This window comes from Lycium ferocissimum, chromosome 6 (genome assembly GCF_029784015.1).
Source record: "Lycium ferocissimum isolate CSIRO_LF1 chromosome 6, AGI_CSIRO_Lferr_CH_V1, whole genome shotgun sequence".
Classification (NCBI taxonomy): domain Eukaryota; kingdom Viridiplantae; phylum Streptophyta; class Magnoliopsida; order Solanales; family Solanaceae; genus Lycium; species Lycium ferocissimum.
The window spans coordinates 56,337,426-56,360,474 of NC_081347.1; the positions used below are offsets into that span (position 1 = coordinate 56,337,426).

At 35.5% G+C, this 23,049-nt stretch overlaps 1 protein-coding gene across 12 annotated transcripts; it reads left to right on the plus strand.

The window, feature by feature from the left end:
* The first annotated feature begins 313 nt into the window (after positions 1-313).
* Positions 314-18,843, plus strand: LOC132059858 (DNA (cytosine-5)-methyltransferase DRM2-like). Of its 12 annotated transcripts, none has more exons than XM_059452684.1 (11): positions 314-454; positions 11,993-12,055; positions 14,436-14,473; positions 14,648-14,794; positions 14,933-15,032; positions 15,116-15,159; positions 15,678-15,830; positions 16,131-16,254; positions 16,550-16,641; positions 16,779-17,501; positions 17,696-18,843. In XM_059452684.1, exons 3-11 carry the CDS (start codon positions 14,471-14,473, stop codon positions 18,131-18,133), a joined length of 1,824 nt encoding a protein of 607 aa, XP_059308667.1. In that variant the 5' UTR covers positions 314-454; positions 11,993-12,055; positions 14,436-14,470; the 3' UTR covers positions 18,134-18,843. The 12 variants fall into 12 exon arrangements, with proteins under 12 accessions (XP_059308667.1, XP_059308672.1, XP_059308669.1 ...); XM_059452689.1 differs by lacking the exons at positions 314-454; positions 11,993-12,055 and adding exons at positions 3,467-3,618; positions 7,440-7,505 and having other exon boundaries at positions 14,411-14,473; XM_059452686.1 differs by lacking the exons at positions 314-454; positions 11,993-12,055 and adding exons at positions 3,467-3,618; positions 7,440-7,505 and having other exon boundaries at positions 14,439-14,473.
* Positions 18,844-23,049: the final 4,206 nt, after the last annotated feature.

Sequence of the window (23,049 nt, forward strand, 5' to 3'; positions counted from 1 at the left end):
TTATAAATTTTTTTATTGGATTTCGACCTCACAAGGTCGTTTGATTAACGAGAAAATATAATTTCGACCTCATGAGTACAAATAATTAATGAAATTATATTTAGTACATATAAATATAAAATAAATAAATTAAAAAATTTATAACTCGTGAGGTCGAAAATTTTAGTCAATGTTGGTCAAACATGACTTAAATTCTTGACCTCAAGAGGTCTAAAATTTTAACACATAATTGAGTAGATCGGTTTCCCCCATTTTCCTCCTCCTCCTCTCTCTCTCTCTCTCTCTCTCTCTCTCTCTCTCCCTCCCTCCCTCCCTCCCTCTGCTCCAAAATTCCCACCACCACAACACCTTACCATCGCCCAGCCTGCACCATCCCCGACCTCCACTCGACACCGCCACCCCAGAGCACACCCCCAGTGCACGCCGCTGCCTGCACAGTGACCTTGAGCTCGAGGTAAGTTATTTTAGTTTTATTTTATTTATGAATAACTTCCTACCGAAGGAACGTAGTGTCACGATTCAAATTCATCAGTCGGGATAAATATAAATCCAACGAGGTATTACTCACTAAGCAAACCATGTTCTCAAGTTACCATACCCAACACAACGTATATGATAAAGTCGACATGTAGATAATTTAATTTGAAAGCAAAAGAATAAATGTAACACGAAAGTCAAACTGTAGCCCAAACCCATATATACAGTGTCAAGGAGCATCTAAAAGAATTAGAGTACAACATATAAGAGACAAAATAAGTGGCGGATCTAGCACATATCGTGCAGGTTCGCTGGAACTTTGTAACTTTTGTTCAGACCATGTAAATTGTGAACCCAGTTATTATTGTATATTAACTTGAGATTGTTGTAAGGAACACATTCAAATCCTGAATCCCACTCTGGACATAACCCAAAATACTAAAAAAGGAATAGGTAAAGATAACATAGCAGCCACCACGAACAAATTGTAGTTGACTCACCTCATTGGAATCTAAATCACCTCATCAGACAAAGATCACTGATGTCCTGCGCTACCACTAGTGTAGGATCTGCATGAAACAGTAAATGAATTTGTTGATCGTAAAGCCAGTAAAATCATCGACCCGCTCCTTTGTCTTACCACGTGGAGCAAGTATTCAAAATAAATGCATGAAACCAAAAATTGTATTATAGAAGTAACTTAAATAACCATAGTATGTTTAACAACACAGTGAATAGTATCCGCAATAATAACCACATAATCATTAGGCCCTTGTGTGTGCATCCACTAGACCAAACTCCTAGGCTTTATATATGCAGATAGAACTGCCAGGTCAAAGTCATGGGTCATTCATAGATAGAACTGGTATACCGCTCTCATGGACCCTCGTCAACTAAGACCTGCTCCTTAACAGGATTGAGGCTAGACTCGAGGCTTATGCTACCCACGCTACAAGCCTTCGAGCATGCGACTTTCCTACATGTTCTCCCCTCTCTTCCTTGATCGGACACAATCTAACAAGAAACATGAAATGACCACTCTCTTACCGATAAATGTGCTTGCAACTCATTGCACAGACCCTCGTGTTGTGGTCTAGTTCGACAAACAATAGCATCCGACACCATTTAATCTTACGATGCATTTGGAGAAATCTTAACATAGAGTAAGACCACGATGACCCACCATTATCCCGTTCTTGACCCTGCCTTTATGTAGATGTAAAAAATATACATGGAATGATCCTCATCAACAACAACACCTTATGCTGAAGCGGTACATAGCTTGACATAACAGAGATTTAATCAACCTACTTACGAGTTCTAATAGGTCTACCCCATATGTAGACCTAAGCTCACACCGGAAACTCGCCATGCTTGAAGTTCTCCCAACATAGAGGACTTGACACACACGAAGTCACGCCCTACATTGTAGAGTCATCACACTCAAAGTTCTCCCGACGGTAAAGGCTCGCCATGCACGAGTCGCACCCTCCTCAGGGGAATCGTCTCAATTGTTGTCTAGCCCATAAATATCTAGTGACTCAAATAAAGCCCAAATAAAACTACATTCATTTTTTCATTATCTCTTATTACAAATATTTCTTTTATGACCGATTTTCATTATTTTTACTGTTAATGACACTAAAGTTATGATTTATCTTATATTTTGTGTTATTTTTCTGGAAAGCGTCATATAATTATTGTATTAGGACATAATAAACATTTAGAAACACGAGTTACGTACATGTATTTTGATATGAAGAAACCTTACAAGAAAAAAAGAATGAACTTAATTAAAAAAAATTGAGAAAAGCTGAGATTAAAATTTAACTTTTATTGATTTGATTTAGTTTATACATTAAAGAATCTAATATAATTAATTTGGCTTTGATGGATGAAAAATTGAAACCATACACATACGCAGAATTTTCTAGTACATAACATTTGTCATTTACTAGAAAGTTGTGCTTATGTTCATTTGCTAATATGGAAACACGTGTTACAGCATTAAAAAGGTGGTTGCTTTTGAAATGACTAATCCGTCCTTAATGTTGGTTATTATGCTTCAAATCAAATATAGGGGAGGAAGGACATTATTAGAGAGCCGATCGACCCGCCATATACTCAGACTTGGCCATGCCAATACGGAAAACATGAACACCCACAGGCATTATGAACGAACACTAGTGTGTTAACACTGCATAGACACACTGCCCAACTAGATTTTATAAATCTCGATAAGTATAAGTAACACCTCATACCGAGAACTCGCCACGCATGAAATTCTCTCAACATAGAGGACTCGACACACATCAAGTCACGCCCTACACTGTACGTGGACTCGTCACATTTAAAGTTCTCCCAACATTTAAGGCTCAACATGCACGAGTCACACCCACCTCAAGGGACTTGTCTCACTTCTTGTCTAGTCCATAAATATCTAGTAACTTAAATAAAACTATCTAGTAACTTAAATAAAGCTCAAATCAAACTATTTTATTTTCATTATCTCTTATTAAAAATACTTTCTTTATGAATTTTTATATTTTTATACTTGATGAGACTAATGTTATGATTTATCTCATATTTTGTGTTATTTTTTTAAAAAGTTTTATATCATTAGTGTATTTTGATAGGACTAAAGAAATATTAGTTAGATGAAGGAACCTTACTTAAAAAAAAGAAAATATAAACTAAATTAAAAAAAATGAGAAAACCTAAGATTGAAAAAATCAATGTTTATTGATTTGATTTAGCTTATAAATTAAAGAATCCAATATGATGAATTTGGTTTGATAACACATAAGCAGAACATTCTAGTAGATGATGACTCATTTACTAGAAAGTTGTGCTTATGTTCATTTGCTAATAAGATAACACGTGTTCCTGCATTAGAAAGATGGTGCTTTTGAAATGACTACTCCATCCTTGATATCGGTTATTGTGCTTCACAACTAAAGGCCATTTACGTAATTTCGTATATAGCCCAAAACAGTAACCTTCTATCACTCTCTTGTTTGCTTAGTGAAAGCTGATTTCTTCTTCTATACACTTGTATATTTTCGGTAATATTAGCTTCAAAGAAAATGGAAATGGAGTTCGACTAAGTGCTCTAAATGCTTCAATAACGTCATCTATTTGGTAAATGTTGGTTTTTTTCTATATCTACATGTGTATGTATTATTATATTTTGTGTAACTTAGTTTATCAATTGTAGCTTATTCTCGACAAGCAGTGCAGATTTTTGTGGATGATCAATTTTTTTCATGTCAAATTTGATTAAGTGATTTTATGAAAAAAAAAAAAAAGAAAAAAAAAACCTAAGTTGATTTGTTTTTGATAGATGGAAAATTCAAACAAAACCCGACCAGGGAAGCTACTAGAAAGTTGTGTTTATGTGCATTTGCTAATATGATAACACGTGTCCCTCCATAAAAAAGGAAAAGACTACTCTGTCCTTAATATTGGTTATTGTGCTTATTATCCAAAAGGAGATATACGTAATTTCGCATCCCAAAACAGTAACCTTTATCACTCTTGTTTGCTCTGATTTCTTCTTCTACACACTTGTATTTTCGATAATATTAGCTTGGGTGAAAATGGAAATGGAGTTGGTTTATTAGGTAATAATTTTGTTTCTCGTTGGTTAGATTTAAGGTTACAGTGGAGCAAACTGGTGACAACATTCTAGTAAGTGTTGCTTGATTATTTTTGGGAAAAAAATAACACTCTATGTCTATTTGGAGAAAATGTTTACTGGAAATGGCCCATATTTCTAATATGTTAACCCGAAATGGCCCTTTTATTCATTATTATACACTTTTATATAAGGTTTATACATTATCTACAGTAAGTGTATAATGTTGTATATCATGTGTATAAACACTGTTGCAAAAAAAAAAAGGCTGGCTATGTGGATATAAATTAAAAATATGGCTACGTGGATATAATATTTTATGCAGGATTGTATATTGTTGAAAATATCGCTTTTTTTTTGGAATATTTTAAAAAATATACAGCTTTAGAAAGTATTTACGCCACATAGACTAATATACAATATTATATGAGTATTATACAGCATTATACCTGGGAAAAGCACAAGACATAATATACCAACCTTTACAAGTGTATAAAAGGTGTTTATTACACAAATATGGGAAAAATCGGGTGTTTATACACAAAGTATGGTCTACCTAGCGTAAATATTTTCAAAAATAGATATAGAGCATAGTTTTCCCCTTTTTTTTTTTTGGTTCTTCCTTCATTATTATTAGGAGCAGTTTATTTATAGGGAAAAAGAAAAATTACACTCTATGTCTATTGGGAGAATTTATTTACGTTACGTAGCCCGTATTTTGAGTTTGTTACCTGGTTTAGCCCATATCTGTGTATAAACACCTTTTATACACTTTTATACAAGGTTGATACATTATGTATAATGATTTGTGAAAATTACGCTCTATGTCCATTTTTGAAAATATTTACGCCACGTAACCTATATTTTGAGTTTGTTACTTGATTTAGCTCATGTTTGTTTATAAACACCTAATTTTGAATAATGTTGTATAATATTGTATATTGGGCTATGTGGCGTAATATTTTATGTTGGGCTGCATATTTTTGAAAATTTCCCTGATTTATATCTGCATGTGTCTATATTATTATATGTTGTGTTAATTAGTTTATTAGTTAGTAGTTTCTTCTCGACATGCAATGGAAATTTTTGTGATTATTCATCTAGGTTAGTACAAATGTGTATGAAACAGTCATCCTAATGTGTTTGTTAAACCAATTACTGATATGGAAGGGTTTTTTTGACCCATGATTTTGCAATATGGTAACCTTACCAAGGTAGAGGTAAGGTCTGCGTACACATTTCCCGCCCAAGACCCCACTTGTAGGATTATACACATTTCCCGCCCAAGACCCCACTTGTAGGATTATACTGGGTATGTTGTTGTTTGATTCTACAATATGGTTGGTTTGTCCTTGAGCTCCATTTTCCAATTAGGGTGTATTATGTTTTCTTTGGAAAATATTTTCCAGGAAAATAAGTGGGTTTCTTACTTATTTTCTTGTGTTCGGTAGGTAAGCAGAAAATATTATCCTAAAAGCATTTGTATATAATCTAGACAAATACTATGGGGGTGGATGGTGGGTAGGGGTGAGTGGTGGGGGGTGGGGAGGAGACAGAAATGCCACTTGTGGAATTTGTTTTCCCTACTTCCATTAGGAAACTCATTTTCCTCATTTTTTAGGAACTTAATTCCTAGAGAAAATGTTTTTTCCAAAATTTTGACCAACCGAACATGAGAAAATTGGACCAAGCACACCCTTAGTGAATTTGCAATCTCTTTGATGTTGATAAGTTAATTCACTACGTGACGAAGACAGGTCCTCCCCCCCCCCCCCCCCTCCCCTCCCCTCCTTCTTCCTTCTTCCTTATAAAAGAAAAAGATAGTTTTAACTGTCTCTAACCTGCATTAGAAAACAGCAGAGGGAAAAATCCAAATCATCAATTTTTTTTTGGAAAAGTACTATCTGGTTGTGATGAAATTATTTATTTAAGCGGGCAGATATAGAGATTTGAGGCAACAAATAATCAATCAAAACCGTGAACATCAAATGTTTATTAAAATGCTTATATATAAATGTCTCAATTGGATAACATGCTCAAATGACTAAAGAATCTAAAATTGAGAGAATCTTCCTGATAAAAGTTATTCCCTCCGGTTCAAAATAAGTGTCCACTTAGCCTTTAGCACACCCTTTAAGAAAATACTAACTCCTAGAAAAAAAATAGGCGTTTTAACTACCCTTAATTAAAATTTGCACATTACTATTAACTTGACACATTGGGATCTAATCACTTAGCACTTAAATAAGGGAAAATCTGGAAAAATAGGGTTAATTCCTTCTTGATATGCATTCATCTGTTCCTTACAGTTGATATCAGGAAAGATATATATGCTAATAATGTATGATTATTTTTGTAATGTTCAGTGTAGTGAATTGATGATGTTGGAAGTAATTTATTCTTCCGTTATCCATGCATTTGTTGCTTTTTCTCTTCTATTGCACTTCCTGATTTTGTGATTGGTTCAATTACCAGACTTCCCTTGTGCTGTGTGATTGTTAGTTGTTTTTTCTCAGTTTACATTCCCTTGCTTGGAACCCCTAGGTCATATTGTTCATAGCTTCGAGTAAGAGAAGCAATTATAGCTTAAGGAAATGCTGAAAAGATTGGTGTAGAAGAACTTACATTTGACGAAGAAGTCCAAAACAAATTCACATTTGACGTAAAAAATCTGCAGTAGTTGTTCTATTCCAAGCATTATGAACCATTGTGCTTGCATACAACCATCCAGAATAGTTATATCTTGAATTACAGAAAATTGGGCAAGAAGAACCTGAAACAAAAACTTCTGTGCAGAGAGATGTCTAGAATAGGACTGGCAAATTGATGTTTCTATTTTGTTTTTCAAGTGCAATGTGCCATTATTCTTGATGATTGAATGAATTTTGATGAATTTGATACTGAAATTTTTCCAGAATGTAACAAAATGTACGAGCTGTGTACAAAATTTTCTCGTGGAGTGAAACTATAGTGATTGTAGTAGTTGCGTTTGGTAATATAGGGCAACTCAAACAAGAACATTAAGACTCTGTTCATGTTTGGCCCGTGCTCTACTCTCTACTAGTACTGATATATAACTCTCTGTGTGTGTGATTTCCCAAAAAAAAAAAAAAAAAAAAAAAAAACTTTATTAACACGGAAATACGTTAATTTAGCACGTGGGAAGTAAGAATCTGATGTGAACTCGAGTGATTGTGGATTATCTGAGGTGGCCCATACCTCTTACTAATGTTTTCTATTTGTTTTTGGTTTTTGAACTTGCTGAACCCATGGTTGTTCTCGTAATTTTTAACTTTTTATTTCTCTGGGTTTTTGGGGAATGCAGGATATTAAATAGATTTCTGATATAGCTCAAAGTTGCTTGACGATCTTGATCGCCAAAGATTCTCAAGTAAGTCATATGGTTTTAAATTGTTTTGGTCATTTGCTTGCTTGTAATCGGTTATTAATGTCATGAACCTAATTTTTGTCTGCATGGAACTTTTAAGTGCAGTTGAAGTTTTATTTCACTATTGATAGGCAAATGGAAAACCTAATCGCCCAATTGCAGAAGTTGACTCCAAAAAAGTTAATTTTGCATTAAAATTCTTGTCAAATGGTCTTTCTGCCATTTGATTTAGACTTGCATGAGTCATATTTCTAGTATTCTTTGGAAAAATGATAAAATACTCGTCCGCAAAGGAAGGCAGAAAACTGCTATTATGCTACCAAGACCTTGAAGAGAAGGTTTTCAATGCAACTCGCCTAAAGGTTGATATCTTTTTTAAATGGGAAAAGCAAATGCTTAAGCTGAATGAGACTACTGGAACCTAGTGGTGCATTCTGATGCATTTTGCAATTTTTTTTTTTTAATTTTTATTTTGGGGTTTTGTTTTTGCAACTAATCCATTGTGGACCTAAGAAATGATATATGTTAAAATTCAACAATCAGAACACCCAATACAACTATGACTGATTACATATAGTGAGAGAAAAGATGCCTGTCATAGCTACGATTATGAGTTTATAATGTATGGTATCATGAATTTCTTGGAATATTAGCACATTTTGTTCCGACATTTTACCCTCTGTAATTTGCACCCTGCCTAACCTCTTTAACTTAGGTATCACTTATCAGAGTGCCTCCAAAAGTCTAGCTTCGAACATGTTGCCAATGGTAGGTAAAACAAAGCTTTCTAGAAACTTTATTTCTGTGCAATTTATTTTGTTTTTTCGTTTATCACTTGGTGTATCACTCTTCGTATAAAAGGACTAAGCTATTACTGCACAAAAACCAAAACTTCCTCTTTTTCTTTCTTTTACTAGATACTAGATATCATGAGATGAAGATATAATAAAGATTTTTTTGTTCTAGGAGGAACATTTATAGAGATTCAGAAGAAAATTGTGTAGCATGGGAGTGCGGGAGATGAGTGTTAAATAGGAAGATTTCTTTCTTTTACTAGATGTCATGAGATGAAGATATAATAAAGATATTTTTGTTCTATTGAGCTAGGAGGAACATTTGTAGATATTCAGAAGAAAAATGTGTAGCATGGGAGTGCGGGCGATGAGTGTTAAAGAGGAAGATACAAAATTGTATCTATACTATTGTGGCCGTATTGTATCTGTACTATTGTGGCTGTATTGGCCATTTTCTTTTCTTGCTGAAGGTATGGGGCTAGGTTTGTATTTTTAAAGGGATGAGAAATTGACAAGATTATAAAGGATAGTTTACACCAAATCCACGCGCCGCCCCTTGAACTAGTTCAAATTAATGGCTTATAGGACACTTCGCTACCCGAATTAGGAGGTTAGGATGAAAACGATAAATGTTGCTGTGCTAATTACTGTTTGCTAGTAAAGGTTTGGATGCATCATCTGAACCTTGTCCTATTTTTTGTACATATTGAGGAAAATAGACAATCTTTAGGAGGTGCAAGTATAAAACATGCAATATCAATGTATGATCGTTTCAAATGTATAACAGTGCGACAAGGTTCAAATGAATCATCTTAAATACAAAACATGCAATATCACATTATCAGATTGCTTGAAATTGTGAATTTCTTCCTGGAGACTTTGTCTGAGTTTTATTTAACTCCTTGTTCCTTTGGAGTTGGATTGTCCTCATCTATGTAAGCAATTCACATCTTTTGCTTCTTTTTGTTGCTCTTTTACTGTTCCTTTACAATTTCAGTTGTGGCATAGTTGGGGAAACCTATGAGGAATACCTTGAGACCAAAAAATTGCCTTTATCTTCAAAACAGCTAGAAATTGAACTAAACCATCCATGACTATTTCTTTTGATAAGCAAAAATAATTGTATTAACAGTAGTGCCAAGTTGGAACTAACCTGTTACAACTAAACCATCCATGCCTTGTGTATTTTCTGCACAAAGAAGAGAAATTTCAGTATTAAGCTTGTCATCACCTCTTAATAGATAAAGCTAATATACTTTTCTTTCTCCAAGTATTAGATGCACACTGTTAAGCAGGTAAAACGTTTTGTTTTCATGGTGAATGTTATTGAATATTTAGAAGTCCACAAATGTTCTTAAGGTCTTGCCATCTTACTTATGTAGCAGAGGATGTTTGGAAGAGGAGAGACGAAGATACTATTTTAACATTAGAAGCTGCTAAGAATATATATTTGTTTGTAATAGTATCTTGAATTCTTGACGGGACATAGAAAGGAAAAATGTAATTTCTCACTTATCATTTACTCCTCTTTCCTGTAACTTATGTGCATATACTTAATTGTAAGAAGGGCTTAAAAGTTGAATTGTGTGATTTTTTTTTTTTTGATAAGACTTGTGTGAAAACCTCTTACAAGACCAACTGAAGGATGAGTTGAAGTATTATGTAACAGTTTCTAACTGGATTGCACTTGAGTGAAAGTTATCTGGAGGCGAAATTGCTCATATAAGTTGGTAACGAATTGAAATAAGGTCCCTAAGAAATTTGTTTCGTTGAAAAGCTTTTGTCTAACAAGTAGTTAAGGCTTTAAAACTTTTTCTGCACGGGTGGGAAAACCGAAGTAAGAGACCAAAAATCTGCAGTCATTCGTTTCTTTACCGTTGATATCAGGAAAGATATATATGCCAATAATGTACGATTGTTTTTATGTTCAATTTAGTGCAATGAGGATTTTGGAAGTGATTTATTCTTCTGTTATCCATGCTGGCATTTGTTGTTTTTCTTTTCTATTTAATCTCATGTTCAGAAGATGAAAGTGGCGGAAATGAGAAGGCTGCGATGGATGTGTGGGCACACTAGGATCGATAGGATTAGGAATGAAGTTATCCGAGACAAGGTAGGAGTAGCCTCGGTAGAGGACAAGATGCGGAAAGCGAGGCAGAGATTGTTTGGGCATGTGATGCAGAGAGACGCAAATGTCCTAGTGCGGAGGTGCGAGAGGCTGGCTATGGACGGTTTTAGAAGAGTTATAGGTTAGCTGAAGAAGTATTGGGGAGAGGTGATTAGACAGGACATGGCGCATTTCCAGCTTACTGAGGACATGACCTTAGATAGGAGGGTATGGAGGACTCAGATTAGGGTAGAAGGCTAGTAGGTAGTCGCGTTTATCCTTTCTTACGAGTAGTTGCATTGCTCTATAGTTTCTTGTCCCTTGATTTCTGCGAGTATCTGTTTTCACAGAATGGTTTATCATGGCTTATTCACTTTCGTTGTTTTCATTTTCATAATTGCTTTGAATTGTTTGCCCGTATCTGACCTTTCCTATGCTTTTTCTTGAGCCGAGGGTCTTCCGGAAACAAGGTAGGGGTAAGGTCTGCGTACACTCTACCCTCCCCAGACCCCACGTTGTGGGATTCACTGGGTATGTTGTTGTTGTTGTTGTGATTGGTTCAACTACCTAACTTTTATTGAGCTGAGTGATTGTTAGTTCTTTTCTCTCAGTATACATTCCCTTGCTTGGAAACATTAGGTCATATTGTTCACAGCTTCGAATAAGAGAAGTAACTATAGCTCAAGAAAACTCTGAAAAGATGGGTGTGAAACAACTCAAATTCGATGTAAAAATTATGCAGCGGTTGTTCTATTCTGACCATTATGATTCATTGTGCTTCACAACCATCCAGATTAGTTATAGCTGAAATTACAGAAAATTATGGGCAATAAGAACCTGGACCAAAAACTTCTGCGGAGAGAAGTCCAGAATAGAAGTGGCAAATTAATGTTTTTTTTTTTTTCAGTGCAATTTCTCATTATTCTTGATGATGCAATGACTTCTGCTGTATCTAATACTGTTGGAGTTTTTTCCAGAATGTAACAAAATATAAGCACTGTGTACACTAGTTTTCTTTTGGGGAGTTGAAACTCTGGAGACCCTGGTAGTAATTGCGTTTGGTCATATAGGGCAACTCAAACAAGAGCATTAAGACTTTGTTCATGTTGGTCTACTCTCTACTAGTGCTAATATATGTGTGTAATTTCCAAAAAATATAAGAACTTGATTAAAATAGAGATACCTTAATTTAGCACGAGTGAAATAGGTATCTGATGTGGAGGCGAGTGACACTGGATTATCTGATGTGGCGTGTAGCGCGTACCTCTTACTAATATTTTCTATCTTCAATTGTTTGAGACAAATTCAAAGCAGGGGGGGGGGGGGGTTCTGTCGTCTCAGTATTATGTGAATCTGTCTTCTCCTTTACTCACTGTCCTCCTAGTCCTCACTCAGCAAGAATCTCTCTTAAGTCTCTTCTTGCTTCACTCTCGGCTCTCTTGTCAAATCTCTGCATGTATATCTTCTCTTTTCATTTTCACTTTGTAAACAAAAGAACGTTTCGTTTTTGGTTTTTGAATTTGCTGAAACTGTTGTTGTCTCCCCAATCTTTTTTACTTTTTATTTGTCTGGGTTCTTGGGTAATGCAGGATATCAAGTAGATTTCTGATATAGCTCAAAGTTGCTTGACGACCTTCATCGCCAAATATTCTCAGTTAAGAACTATGGTTTTAAAATGTTTTGGTCATTTGCTTACTTGTAATCGTTAATTGATTTCACAAATTATTTGTCTGCTTGGAATTTCTAGGTGCAATTGAAGTTTTATTTCACAATTGATGGGCAAACAAAACCTAATTCCCAATTGCAGAAGTAGGAGAAATTTTTCATTAAAATTCTTGTCAAATGATCTATCTGCCATTTGATTTAGACTTGCAGGAGTTGCATATTTCCAGTATCGTCCTGATAAAGGTTGGAAACTCCTTCATTGACTTTCTGCAGGATTCGTGAATCTGCCCTACTATATGAATGTTTTTTGCAGTAAACTGAAGAGTATATGGTCTATATTTAAATAGTGAGGAAAAAAACTCCAATTGAAAATACCGCTGATCCCAGTGACACGCTCATAATCTCAATCAAGAACGTGAATATAAAAACACTTCTTTGATCCCCACAAAGAGGGATAGCAAGTAAGACTACCATTTAGCATCCTAAACATATAAGCTGCTGAATACACCATTTGATTATACAAGGAAATGACCAGTTACACATTTTGGAGATTTCTCACTTTCTATCTATTTTTTGTGAGACAGTGAAATTCTTGGTGTACGAAAGGGATGAAACTATGTAAAAATCAGTTTAGTTTGATATAATGGTGGTTTATGGTAAAGTTATTTTTTGACAATTGCTAATGTTTGCACGTCAAAGTCTTCAGATGTTTGGAAGCTATTATTTTTGTTCCAGTCAATAGCTTTTGAATTTAGCACATCCTAGAGGACCTAGACAAATACGTTCAAATTTCAGTTGTGGCATAGTTGGGGAAACCTATGAGGAATACCTTGAGACCAAAGGCACTAAACAATTGCCTTTTGTCTTCAAAACAGCTAGAAATTGAACTGAACCATCCATGACTTTTTTTTTTGATAAGCAAAAATAATTGTATTAATAGTAGCGCCAAGTTGTAACTAACCTGTTACAACTAAACCATCCATGCCTTGCGTCTATTCTGCACAAAGAAGAGATATTTCAGTGTTAAGCTCGTCATAACCTCTTTTATTGTTTGTTTTCACACTTGGTCTCTGTGAGTGAGGTTTTAAAACTTGAAGTAACATCTGCCACTAGAGTTACCATACTCAGCTCATGTTGTAGCTAACATATTCCTTGTTAAGTAACTTGTTGAAGTTCCATTTGGTTATTTCTCCTTCTGTTCAGTATGTGCAAATCATTTATAGTTAGGTGCAGGGCGTTTTTCATAGCAAAGAATGATGGAAACTTTACCATGTCCTAATTCTTTATACCTTGTCATATATACTCATCAAGAGTTCACTTTCCGAAATGCCAATGAAGTTGTTGCCTTTGACATCAAGTAAAAGTGGACACTTTTGATGTATTGCGTACTTATTTTCCGTGAAACTTTGAAATAGATAGAGCTGATATACTACTCTGTCTGTAAGTATTAGATGCACATTGATACACTAGTAAAAGAGGTTTTGTTTTCTCGGTGAATGTTATTGAAATTTTAGAAGTCCACAAATGTTCTTAAGGTCTTGCTATCTTATGTAGAAGAGGATGTTTGGAAGAGGAGAGAAGAATATACTATTTTACATTAGAAGCGGCTAAGAATATATATATTCGTTTGTAATATTATCTTGAATTCTTGACGGGACATAGAAAGGAAAAATGTAATTTCTACCCGCAAGGGTGGCTCAGTTGGTTGAGCATGGGGCTTTCATAATGGAGGTCTCAGGTTCGAAACCCCCTGCCAACGACAGCAGGGGATTTGCCTTCTGGGTCGAGCTTGTCGCACGGGGCTTGCCTAGTGCAGTTTACCTCTCCTGTGTGGTTTGCGAGCTATTGCACAGGAGCTGGGTTTACCCTGTGCGCACCCAAAGGGTAGCAGCTGCGGGTTCCCATGTCATCAAAAAAAAAAAAATATGTAATTTCTCACTTATCATTTACTCCTCTTTCCTGTAACTTATGTGCATATACTTGACTGTTTTCTATGTACTGAAGTGCTTTCTTACTTTCAGTTTTCCTGTAACTTTTGCGAGTAAGAAGGGCTGTGAGAATTTCTTACAACACCAAATGAAGGATGAGTTGAAGTATTATGGAGCAAAGTCTCTTCATTTCCTTTTCAATACAGGCCTTATTTGATTTTGTCTAAATGTTTAATTTATTAGAAAAAGTATCCAGTATATCTTTGAAAATTGTGTTTTGTGTCCAAAAGGAATGAACATAAGTGCTATCTCCTCGTCTTTATGTCCAGACATGAAGAAACTTTGTTTTTTGAGTGATTGCTCTGTGGAGCTTTAATGGCAGTGATTCACGTTTACATTCTGGTGTTATGTAAGGGGCTGAATTTTTCTTTTTGCTGAACAGTTCGGAGTTCTTTTTGAGGCTTACCTTGAAAAATGGTAAATTTATCTCGTTTCTTGATTCTTTAAAACTATTCAGTTTTTTTTTTTAAGTTCCTTCTGGTCTTATAGATCTGAAAAGAAAGTGTATGGCCCCTTCTTTATTCATATTTTTGATAATTGGAGGAAAATCTTTTATTCTTTGTTTGTATTTCTTGTTTCAATCCCCCGCAGGACAAAAACCTCTCTGGGGAAGACAATGACAGCATTGACTGGGATACTGAAGATGAATTAGAAATACAAGAAATACCGGACACAACATTTTCATCATGCACGAATTTAAGAGATGCTGGAGAGTATACTGTTCGTTCTCATGGGGAGGTAAATGCTTTAATCCTATATTCGATACCTAGTGATATTTCATGTCAAGGAAACTTAACACCCCTCCAACTCAAAAAGAAAAGGTTCATAACGTTGCATCTGAATTTATGGCTTCTTTCGGTCTTCTCTTAACTGAAGGCAAGCTCATCATCAGTACCCTGCCAATCCAAGTTCATTCAGCAATTTATAGTGATGGGATTTCCTGAAGAATCTATTGCAAAAGCAATAGAACAAAATGGTATTTGAATTTGCCAAGTCTTTATACAACTAAAAAGTTGATTTTTCAATTGTCGTATTTATGTTATTTGACTTGAGACGCAGGAGAAAATGAAGGTTTGGTGCTGGATGCTCTTTTGACATTCAAGGTAAGTAACGTCTGCCTCATTGTTTGCAAACTGCTCATTTTAGATTTTGTAACAAAAGGTAACTGTCTGAGAGAGAGAAATTCTTGTTCTCTCCTTTAGCAGCCACCTTTTGCTCTTCTAATAGTTGCCTATACGTGCCACCACTTGCATAATATGGTCTAGAGAGAGAATCTCGTTTCCTTGTTTAGAGTAAATTCTTAGATCAATCAGACTTTTAAATGGACGGCTATTAGGACCCATGAAGAGATTCTGCCATGTAACCACTTTCCTAGGTGTTGACTGTGCGATGTATGATGCCAATTGTTATTTATCACGGCACAGCTCTGAATGCAAGCTTGATTAATGGCGATTTTCTTCTATCCTTTCATTTTTTCACTAGTAATGACCCTTGAATGCTTGAAACCCCCCCTCTTATCTCCTCAAAAAGAAGAGGAACAAAAATGGAAAAATTATGATCTTTGTTTGCATAAATTTAAGCAGCACCAATCATACTTTTTGTTTGTCTTCGGATGTTGCAGGCCCTTGAAGACTCTCCGGAAGAACAGCCCAGTACGAGCTCTCAGCTGGATCCCTGCATTAGTTCTGATGATAGCTCTTCTCAATACGACGAGAACTTTCTGGATGATGCTTACGAGGAAGTTAGTTGGTCCTCCGACTCAGACAACTGTATAGTATGTTACCCTCAAACATAATTCTCTGTTGTTCTTTTTAGTGTCTAATTGTGACCTAGAAATTTGTTAATCTGGTTTGTCTTTTTTCAAAAGTATACATTTAGTCAATTTCAATCGAACGATGCTTTTTTTTAAAAAAATCTGTCACACATAATTTGTGTAATTCAATGTCAGTGATATGCATCAACTAATACATCTTGTACCATTTAAGAGTTTTGCTAGTTCTGAATCCTTTTGTGAGTTTTCTGGGCACAATTATGTGTAGCTTTTCTGACATTCTTCTTGTACTACGTGTGATAGGATTCTGCTGATCAGTGCTACTTGCAAGACGGGAGCAGTTCTTTGTCTGAAAAAGAGCAGACATTACTATTCCTGGCAAATATGGGATACCCAGCGGAAGAGGCTTCCATAGCAATGGAGAGATGTGTGTATATTAAATTATGTTTTGTCCTCTGCATTAGTAATGTTATCTGAATATTTTTTCTTATGACATATTTAGTTTGTCTTTCGATATGGATTAATTATGCTAAGGTTTATCACTGGCAGAAGAAATATTATTCATGCAAGTTCTAGGGTATACACTACTAAGTTGAGTTCCTAGTATCTAGGACAAATCCTGCTTGTTAATGCTACGATATGCCTCAATGTCTTTTAGAACTGCAAGACCTATTTTTGATTTCATTTCTGAATTTATTAATGTCCTCTTCACAACTTTCTAGGTCAAAAAGCATCTCTTGCTGAATTGATAGATTTCATGTGTGCTGCTCAAATGGCAAGAGAAGAAGATATATATCTGCCAGAAGATGTGAAGGTCTGTTTTCCCCTCGCAATATTTTGCAATGGGCTCATGTGATCTAACAATCTGTTCAACTTTCTTCGCATTTGCAACTGCAAACAAATTTGCGATATCATTTTTCGTATAATTGATGTCTCCTTCCATTGCGACAGCCAAAACTAAATAGCGGTGGATACAAGAAGAGGAAGATGAACAATGAACTGTGCAGTAGAAAAAAGCAAAGGGCGATTTTAGATGAAGATACAATTCTTTTGCCCAACCCTATGATTGGATTCGGGGTTCCTACGCAATCAGTTCCAGGAATGGTGCAAAGAACTCTTCCAGAGCAAGCTATTGGTCCCCCTTATTTCTATTATGAGAATGTTGCTCTAGCTCCAAAGCATGTGTGGGGCAAAATTTCCAGATTCCTTTATGATATTGAGCCTGAGTTCGTTGATTCAAAATACTTTTGCGCTAGTGCAAGAAAAAGGGGATATGTTCATAATCTGCCAATTGAAGGTAGATTTCCTTTACTTCCGCTTCCCCCAAGTACCATTCACGAGGCATTTCCGCTAACAAAGAAATGGTGGCCATCTTGGGATGTACGGATAAAGTTTAATTGTTTGCAAACATGTATTGGGAGTGCAAGGCTGGCTGATAGAATCAGGAAAGCTTTGGAAGCTATGGATAACTTTGTTGGTGAGCCACCTGTGATAGTGCAAAAGGATATTCTTCATGAATGCCGGAAGTGGAATTTGCTGTGGGTTGGGAGAAACAAAGTTGCTCCTTTGGAGCCTGATGAAGTTGAAATGCTGCTAGGGTTTCCAAGGAATCATACCCGGGGAGGTGGTATAAGTAGGACAGATAGATACAAGTCACTTGGGAACTCGTTCCAGGTTAGACATAACCTTAACCTTCTTTCTTCGGAGTTTCACTATATATATCCAAGCTTGTATTCTTTTCCCCCTTTGCTTTTTCCCCATATACAGTTTGCACAATGTAGTGAAGCAACTCGTCCATTAGCTTCTTAAGTTTCTTTTCTTTGTTATAATAATTACTAACATGATACTTGGATCGATATTTTTATTAGGTTGACACTGTGGCGTACCATTTGTCGGTGTTGAAAGACCTGTTTCCAAAAGGTATCAATGTCTTATCATTGTTCTCGGGAATTGGTGGTGCTGAGGTTGCCCTTTATCGTCTAGGTATTCCATTGAACAATGTGGTTTCTGTGGAAAAGTCTGAAGTCAATAGGAATATTGTGAGAAGCTGGTGGGAGCAAACTAATCAGAGAGGGAACCTTATAGATTTTGACGATGTACAAGAGCTAAATGGAGACCGCTTGGAGCAACTGATTGATAAAGTGGGAGGATTTGATTTAGTAATCGGTGGAAGCCCGTGCAACAACCTTACTGGTAGTAACAGGGTGAGTAGGGACGGGCTTGAAGGCAAAGACTCTGCTCTATTTTTTGACTATGTTCGGATATTGGACTTGGTCAAATCCATAATGTCTAGTCGTAGAGTTTGACAAATATTTGGTCAAGTTTCAGAAGGGATGGACTTGGTTGGCACCAAGTAAATGGTGTCTTTGGTTTTGGTTTGCTACTCTTTAAAAAATTGTACATATTTCTGGATGCTTTGTAGGAATAGAAAAGGGAATCAGATTAGCTCTTTGAGCAACTGATGTACATATATTTGCAGCACTCTCTTAATGTCATCTTATTACTACCATTGTCTTTCTCCCAAAAACAGAAAGAAATTGTAGTGTTTCCACTTCACTCTAACCCCATACCTACTCAAAGTGAGACAACCAGAATGGAATGGAGGTAGTGTGTTCTTATCACACTTCTGAGTCATAATGCTAGGAGCTGGGAGCTGAATCATTTGTGCAGTTTACTTCATTTCAGTATAGAGTTTGGACAGCAGATTGTAGTCTTCATCTGATGAAAACAACAGCAGAAGTTCTGTACTTTGGCTTTGAGTCTTTTTTGCATACTACTTTAGAAAAGCCCCTGAAATTGAACTTTGAGAAGGGTTGGTCTCTTGTAATGCAATTCTTGTGTTTTACTTTTTAAGCAGTTCTCGAATGTTTCACTCTGGCATTTGAAGTGAATTGTGTTTTTTCGTGATCCAAGTCTTAACTTACTTTTAGCCAAAACTATGTTCCGAGTTTGTTTAATTCATGTTCTGCAATATGTTTTGTGTTCTGAAATTACAGTAAGAAAACACTTCTCTTTATTGCTAATCTCTTGTATATGTTGCTTTAATATTATCATAGATTCTATAGAGGAGCTGCCATATTGGACATAGGAGGAATGAAATCCTTGGTGTGTCAGATCTAAAACCGACATTTTCGCCTTACAATTTGATTATTATCTGATGGTTTCGTACTCCATCCCTTATACTAAAGTATTTGTTATTACATTTTGTAAGTAAGTTGCAAGGATAATTTATAATCTTCCGAACCTTCATAACAACAATCAATTCAGAAGATTTTTAAATATATGAAGCTACGAGTTATGAATGGCGTCCGTTAGTGAATTAGTAATCAACACAAATACGTACTGCTGGTTAACTTATGTTGCTAGTGTTACGTAACTAGTCAATCCAAATTCCAGAGCTATGCACACTCTGACATTCACCTATTATTTGTTGGAGACTAAACTTTTAAGATTCTCATACCGAAACCAGTAATTAGCACAAATAGGTAATGCTGGTTTACTTATGTTGCTAGTTTTACATAACTAGTCAATCCAAAGCTATGACATTGTGACATTAATCTATTTTCGTTGGAAGCTAAACTGTTGATATTCTCACAGCAAAATCACAACCTTCGTCTATGTTTGACTTGGCACATCCTTTAAAAAACATTATATTAAATTGTAAATTTAGTATATTGTAAGTCATCTAAATGTTGGAAAATTAATAGTAGGTACTATTAGGGGTGAAACATGTATAAAATGGCAAATTATCTCTTGATTTTTTAAATTGGACAAGTAAAAGTGGACATCTAATTTTAGAATAGTGGACAAGTAAAAGTGAACAGAGGTAATAGTTAGTAAGAAACGCGATTATCGCTTTTGGGACGAGCTAACTAAACGAGTTTAACCACATCAGCTCAGGCCTCATTTTTTTTCTCCTCTTTTTTCCCCTTAACTGTAAAATAGTTTGAATTCCTTTCCCCTCGTCCTTCTTTTTTGTAAAAAGGTTATTTTTCTTCTTGATGGATAGTTGTGATTAGTCGACACGTGATAGCCGTGAATGTATTTTATGCGCTTAGCTTGTTGAATCCAATTGTTAGTTTAGAATAATCACAATCACAAATATTAATTCTTTATTTGCTGAGTACTCCCTCCGGTTTAAAGTATGTGTTCACTTACATAACTAAGAAGGAATTAACTTTATTTTTTCAAATTTTCCCTTATTTACTCAAGATAATAAATAGTCAAGAGTCTTATTAATTAAATAGTTTAGTCGAAATACCTATTTTTTTCTAAGTGATAGTATTTTCTTAAGAGGTGTATTAAAGGTTAAATGGATACTTATTTTGAGCCGCAGGGAGTAGCAGAATAATTACGATCACAACTATTAATATTTAATTTGATTGATAACTCGGAATACTAGATTTGTTGCATTAATTAATACAAATTTCTCATGGGAGGGAGCATAAATCCGTCCATGCCCAGATATCAAAGTTAAGAAGTTACAGAGATGGTTGTTTCAAAGTAAAATAGAGAGGAAGTGCTCACTTTTTCAGTAAGTACCCACTGATATTAAATGAATGGGGTCTAGTGTTGGCAACCTGTGTTTATACCATAGAGTATATGTGAAAATATAGGGTCATTGGCACTTTTCTCCCCATTTTGTGTCGGTCTTTAACTTTTGCCCCTCGAGGCAAACAACTTTTTCGTAGGACATAAGTTTATATTTTCGCATCATAATATTCATAAGTTATGCCCCGATGACTTTTGCCTTTAAAGAACTTATGTTCGCTAGGCATAAATTCGATTGCTAAAGGACAAAAATTAAAGACCAGCCCATTTGAAGAGCAAAATTTAAAGACCAGCCCATTTGAAGGGTAATTCGTGTCATATATTATGGGGAAAAGAACACTACCTAGCCATTAGGAATTTGTTTAGCCCATGCTTGGGTTTAATACTGTGATTTGTCATTTCGACCCAAACTATCCCCAGGCGCTAGCCCAGCAGCCCATTAACTGCAAAAAAAAAAAAAAAAAAAATCAATTTTTTTTGGGCCTTTTAGTCGCCACAAAAGATCAAAAAGTCACCACTAAAGACAGACGAAAAAAATTCATATTGTCCATTAAAAAACATCCCAAAATATGTATATAATTAGTAGGTATACGTTGATTGATCTTTCAAAAATATCACAAAGCATGTATAATATGTGTATAATTAATAAGTATATGTTGAACAAATTATACAACAATGATACATTTTCTAAACACATATTGTACGGATACATATTCTATACAACAACACTACAATTTTTATATACATACGATACATTTTCTATACAACAATGATACAGTTTCCATATACATACGATACATTTTCTATACAACAATGATACAGTTTCTATACATATGCTGAAATTAGTTGAAAAAAAGACTAAAAATGAAATTATTTTAAAAAGGCTAAAAAATGTCTTTTAACCTTCTTGGACCATTAGATTGTCAATAGTTTGGGCAGGATAACCATGTGTGTCCTTTTCCCTAAATTCTGTTCATGAACAAAACATTTTTTTTATATATTTAACTTTTACACAATGTCATATACAAAAAGATCGGGGCTAAGAAGGGTGAATAAGTAACCGAGCATAAGTCTTCATCTCCATAGCTGTTAGAATATGTGATACAGGGATCACTTACGAACTGATCCAACATTTTACTTTGGGTTGTTATTCTTTTATTTGTATTGGGCTCGGCCCAATTGTAATTATTTCCGGGTCACTATATAAGAGTGAGCCCAAGTCATTTTGTAGACAGATTTTATTTTTCCTCTTTCCAAGTTAATGATAAATTCTCTCTCTTTCTTTTTTCTCTCTCACCGACACTCAACCCCAATTTCTCATTGTCTCGTTCATGGTGGTTTGAGTGATTTAACATGGTATCAGAGCCCAGATCCTATACGATCTGTTCATCACCTATAGATTAATGTTTCCTCGGTGAAATTTGATCACAATTTTGTGCTTCCGCTACTTAGTTTCTATTTTTGTCAAATATCAAAGTTCTTCGTCGAAAATCACTTCTGATTTCTACGAATCTTGTTTTCTGTTTTCATTCGCATGAGATTGTTGCTCGTTGTGGTTGCTCGTGCGACAAATCGTCATTTGAGTTGATTTTTCCCTAATTTTGTTCGTATAAGTTGATTTTGCCCTAATTTTGTTCGTGTGAAGTTGCTGCTCGCTGTGTTCTGCTCAAGTGAAGAATCGCTACTGCTTCAAGTTGAGTTTGCCCTAATTTGGTCAAGATATTCATCCTTCTCTAATCTGCGAAGGAATCGGGTAATTTCGTTCTATCAATCAATTTTGTTGTGTGTAAACTGCATTACTTTTGACTTCAATTGTGACTTTGTCGTTGTTCAAACTGTATTGTGCCAGATAGTAGTCCCACTCCCACTGGTTCTCACCCCACTAGTAGTTCACCTCAGTCTCGTCTTTGTCTTTCATGTGGATGATTACACGCATCCATGCCATCCACTATACGTGCATCCATCAGATGTGCTAGGAAACTCTCTAGTTCCGGTGCCGTTTGTGTCACGCCCCAAAACCCACCCTAGACGTGACCGGCATCCGACGTCGCGAACAACATCGGAAGAACCTAAAAGATGCAATAACAACACTTGAACCCGCCAGGTTCAATATTCACCTCCAACAGTTTATAAAAATGAATACAATCAAATCATGATATATGAATTAAATTAGCGGAAGTCTTTAATATTATAAAACTTAATCAAAACGTGACGAACGCCCAAGAGTTAAACAAAACTCAACAACTACCCACAAGAATGTGTACTATGGAGCTTCTAAGATAAAAGAGTAATTTGTCTGACACATCGGGACGCAGCCCGAAAAACTAGAATAGTAAATAAATATGATAAGGGGTGTCCCACGAATGAACATGTGGGCTCACCAAGTCAGCAGCAACAACAAGTCCTTCTTAAGCGTTTTGAGTATTAAGAACCCGCTCTTCTCCGTTACCTAACATACCATAAAAAACAACAATGGTATGCCTGAGTACTTCGTGAGTGTCTAAGGGGCAATAGTTAACAAAATAAGATATAATGAATAAAATCAATAAAATGATATCAATGAAAATAACAGTTCAAACCCAGGAATAAAATGAGTCAGCAACATTAAAGAGTCATCAAATAATCCAACAATGACAAACACATTAACTTAACTCCTTACCATTACCAGGCC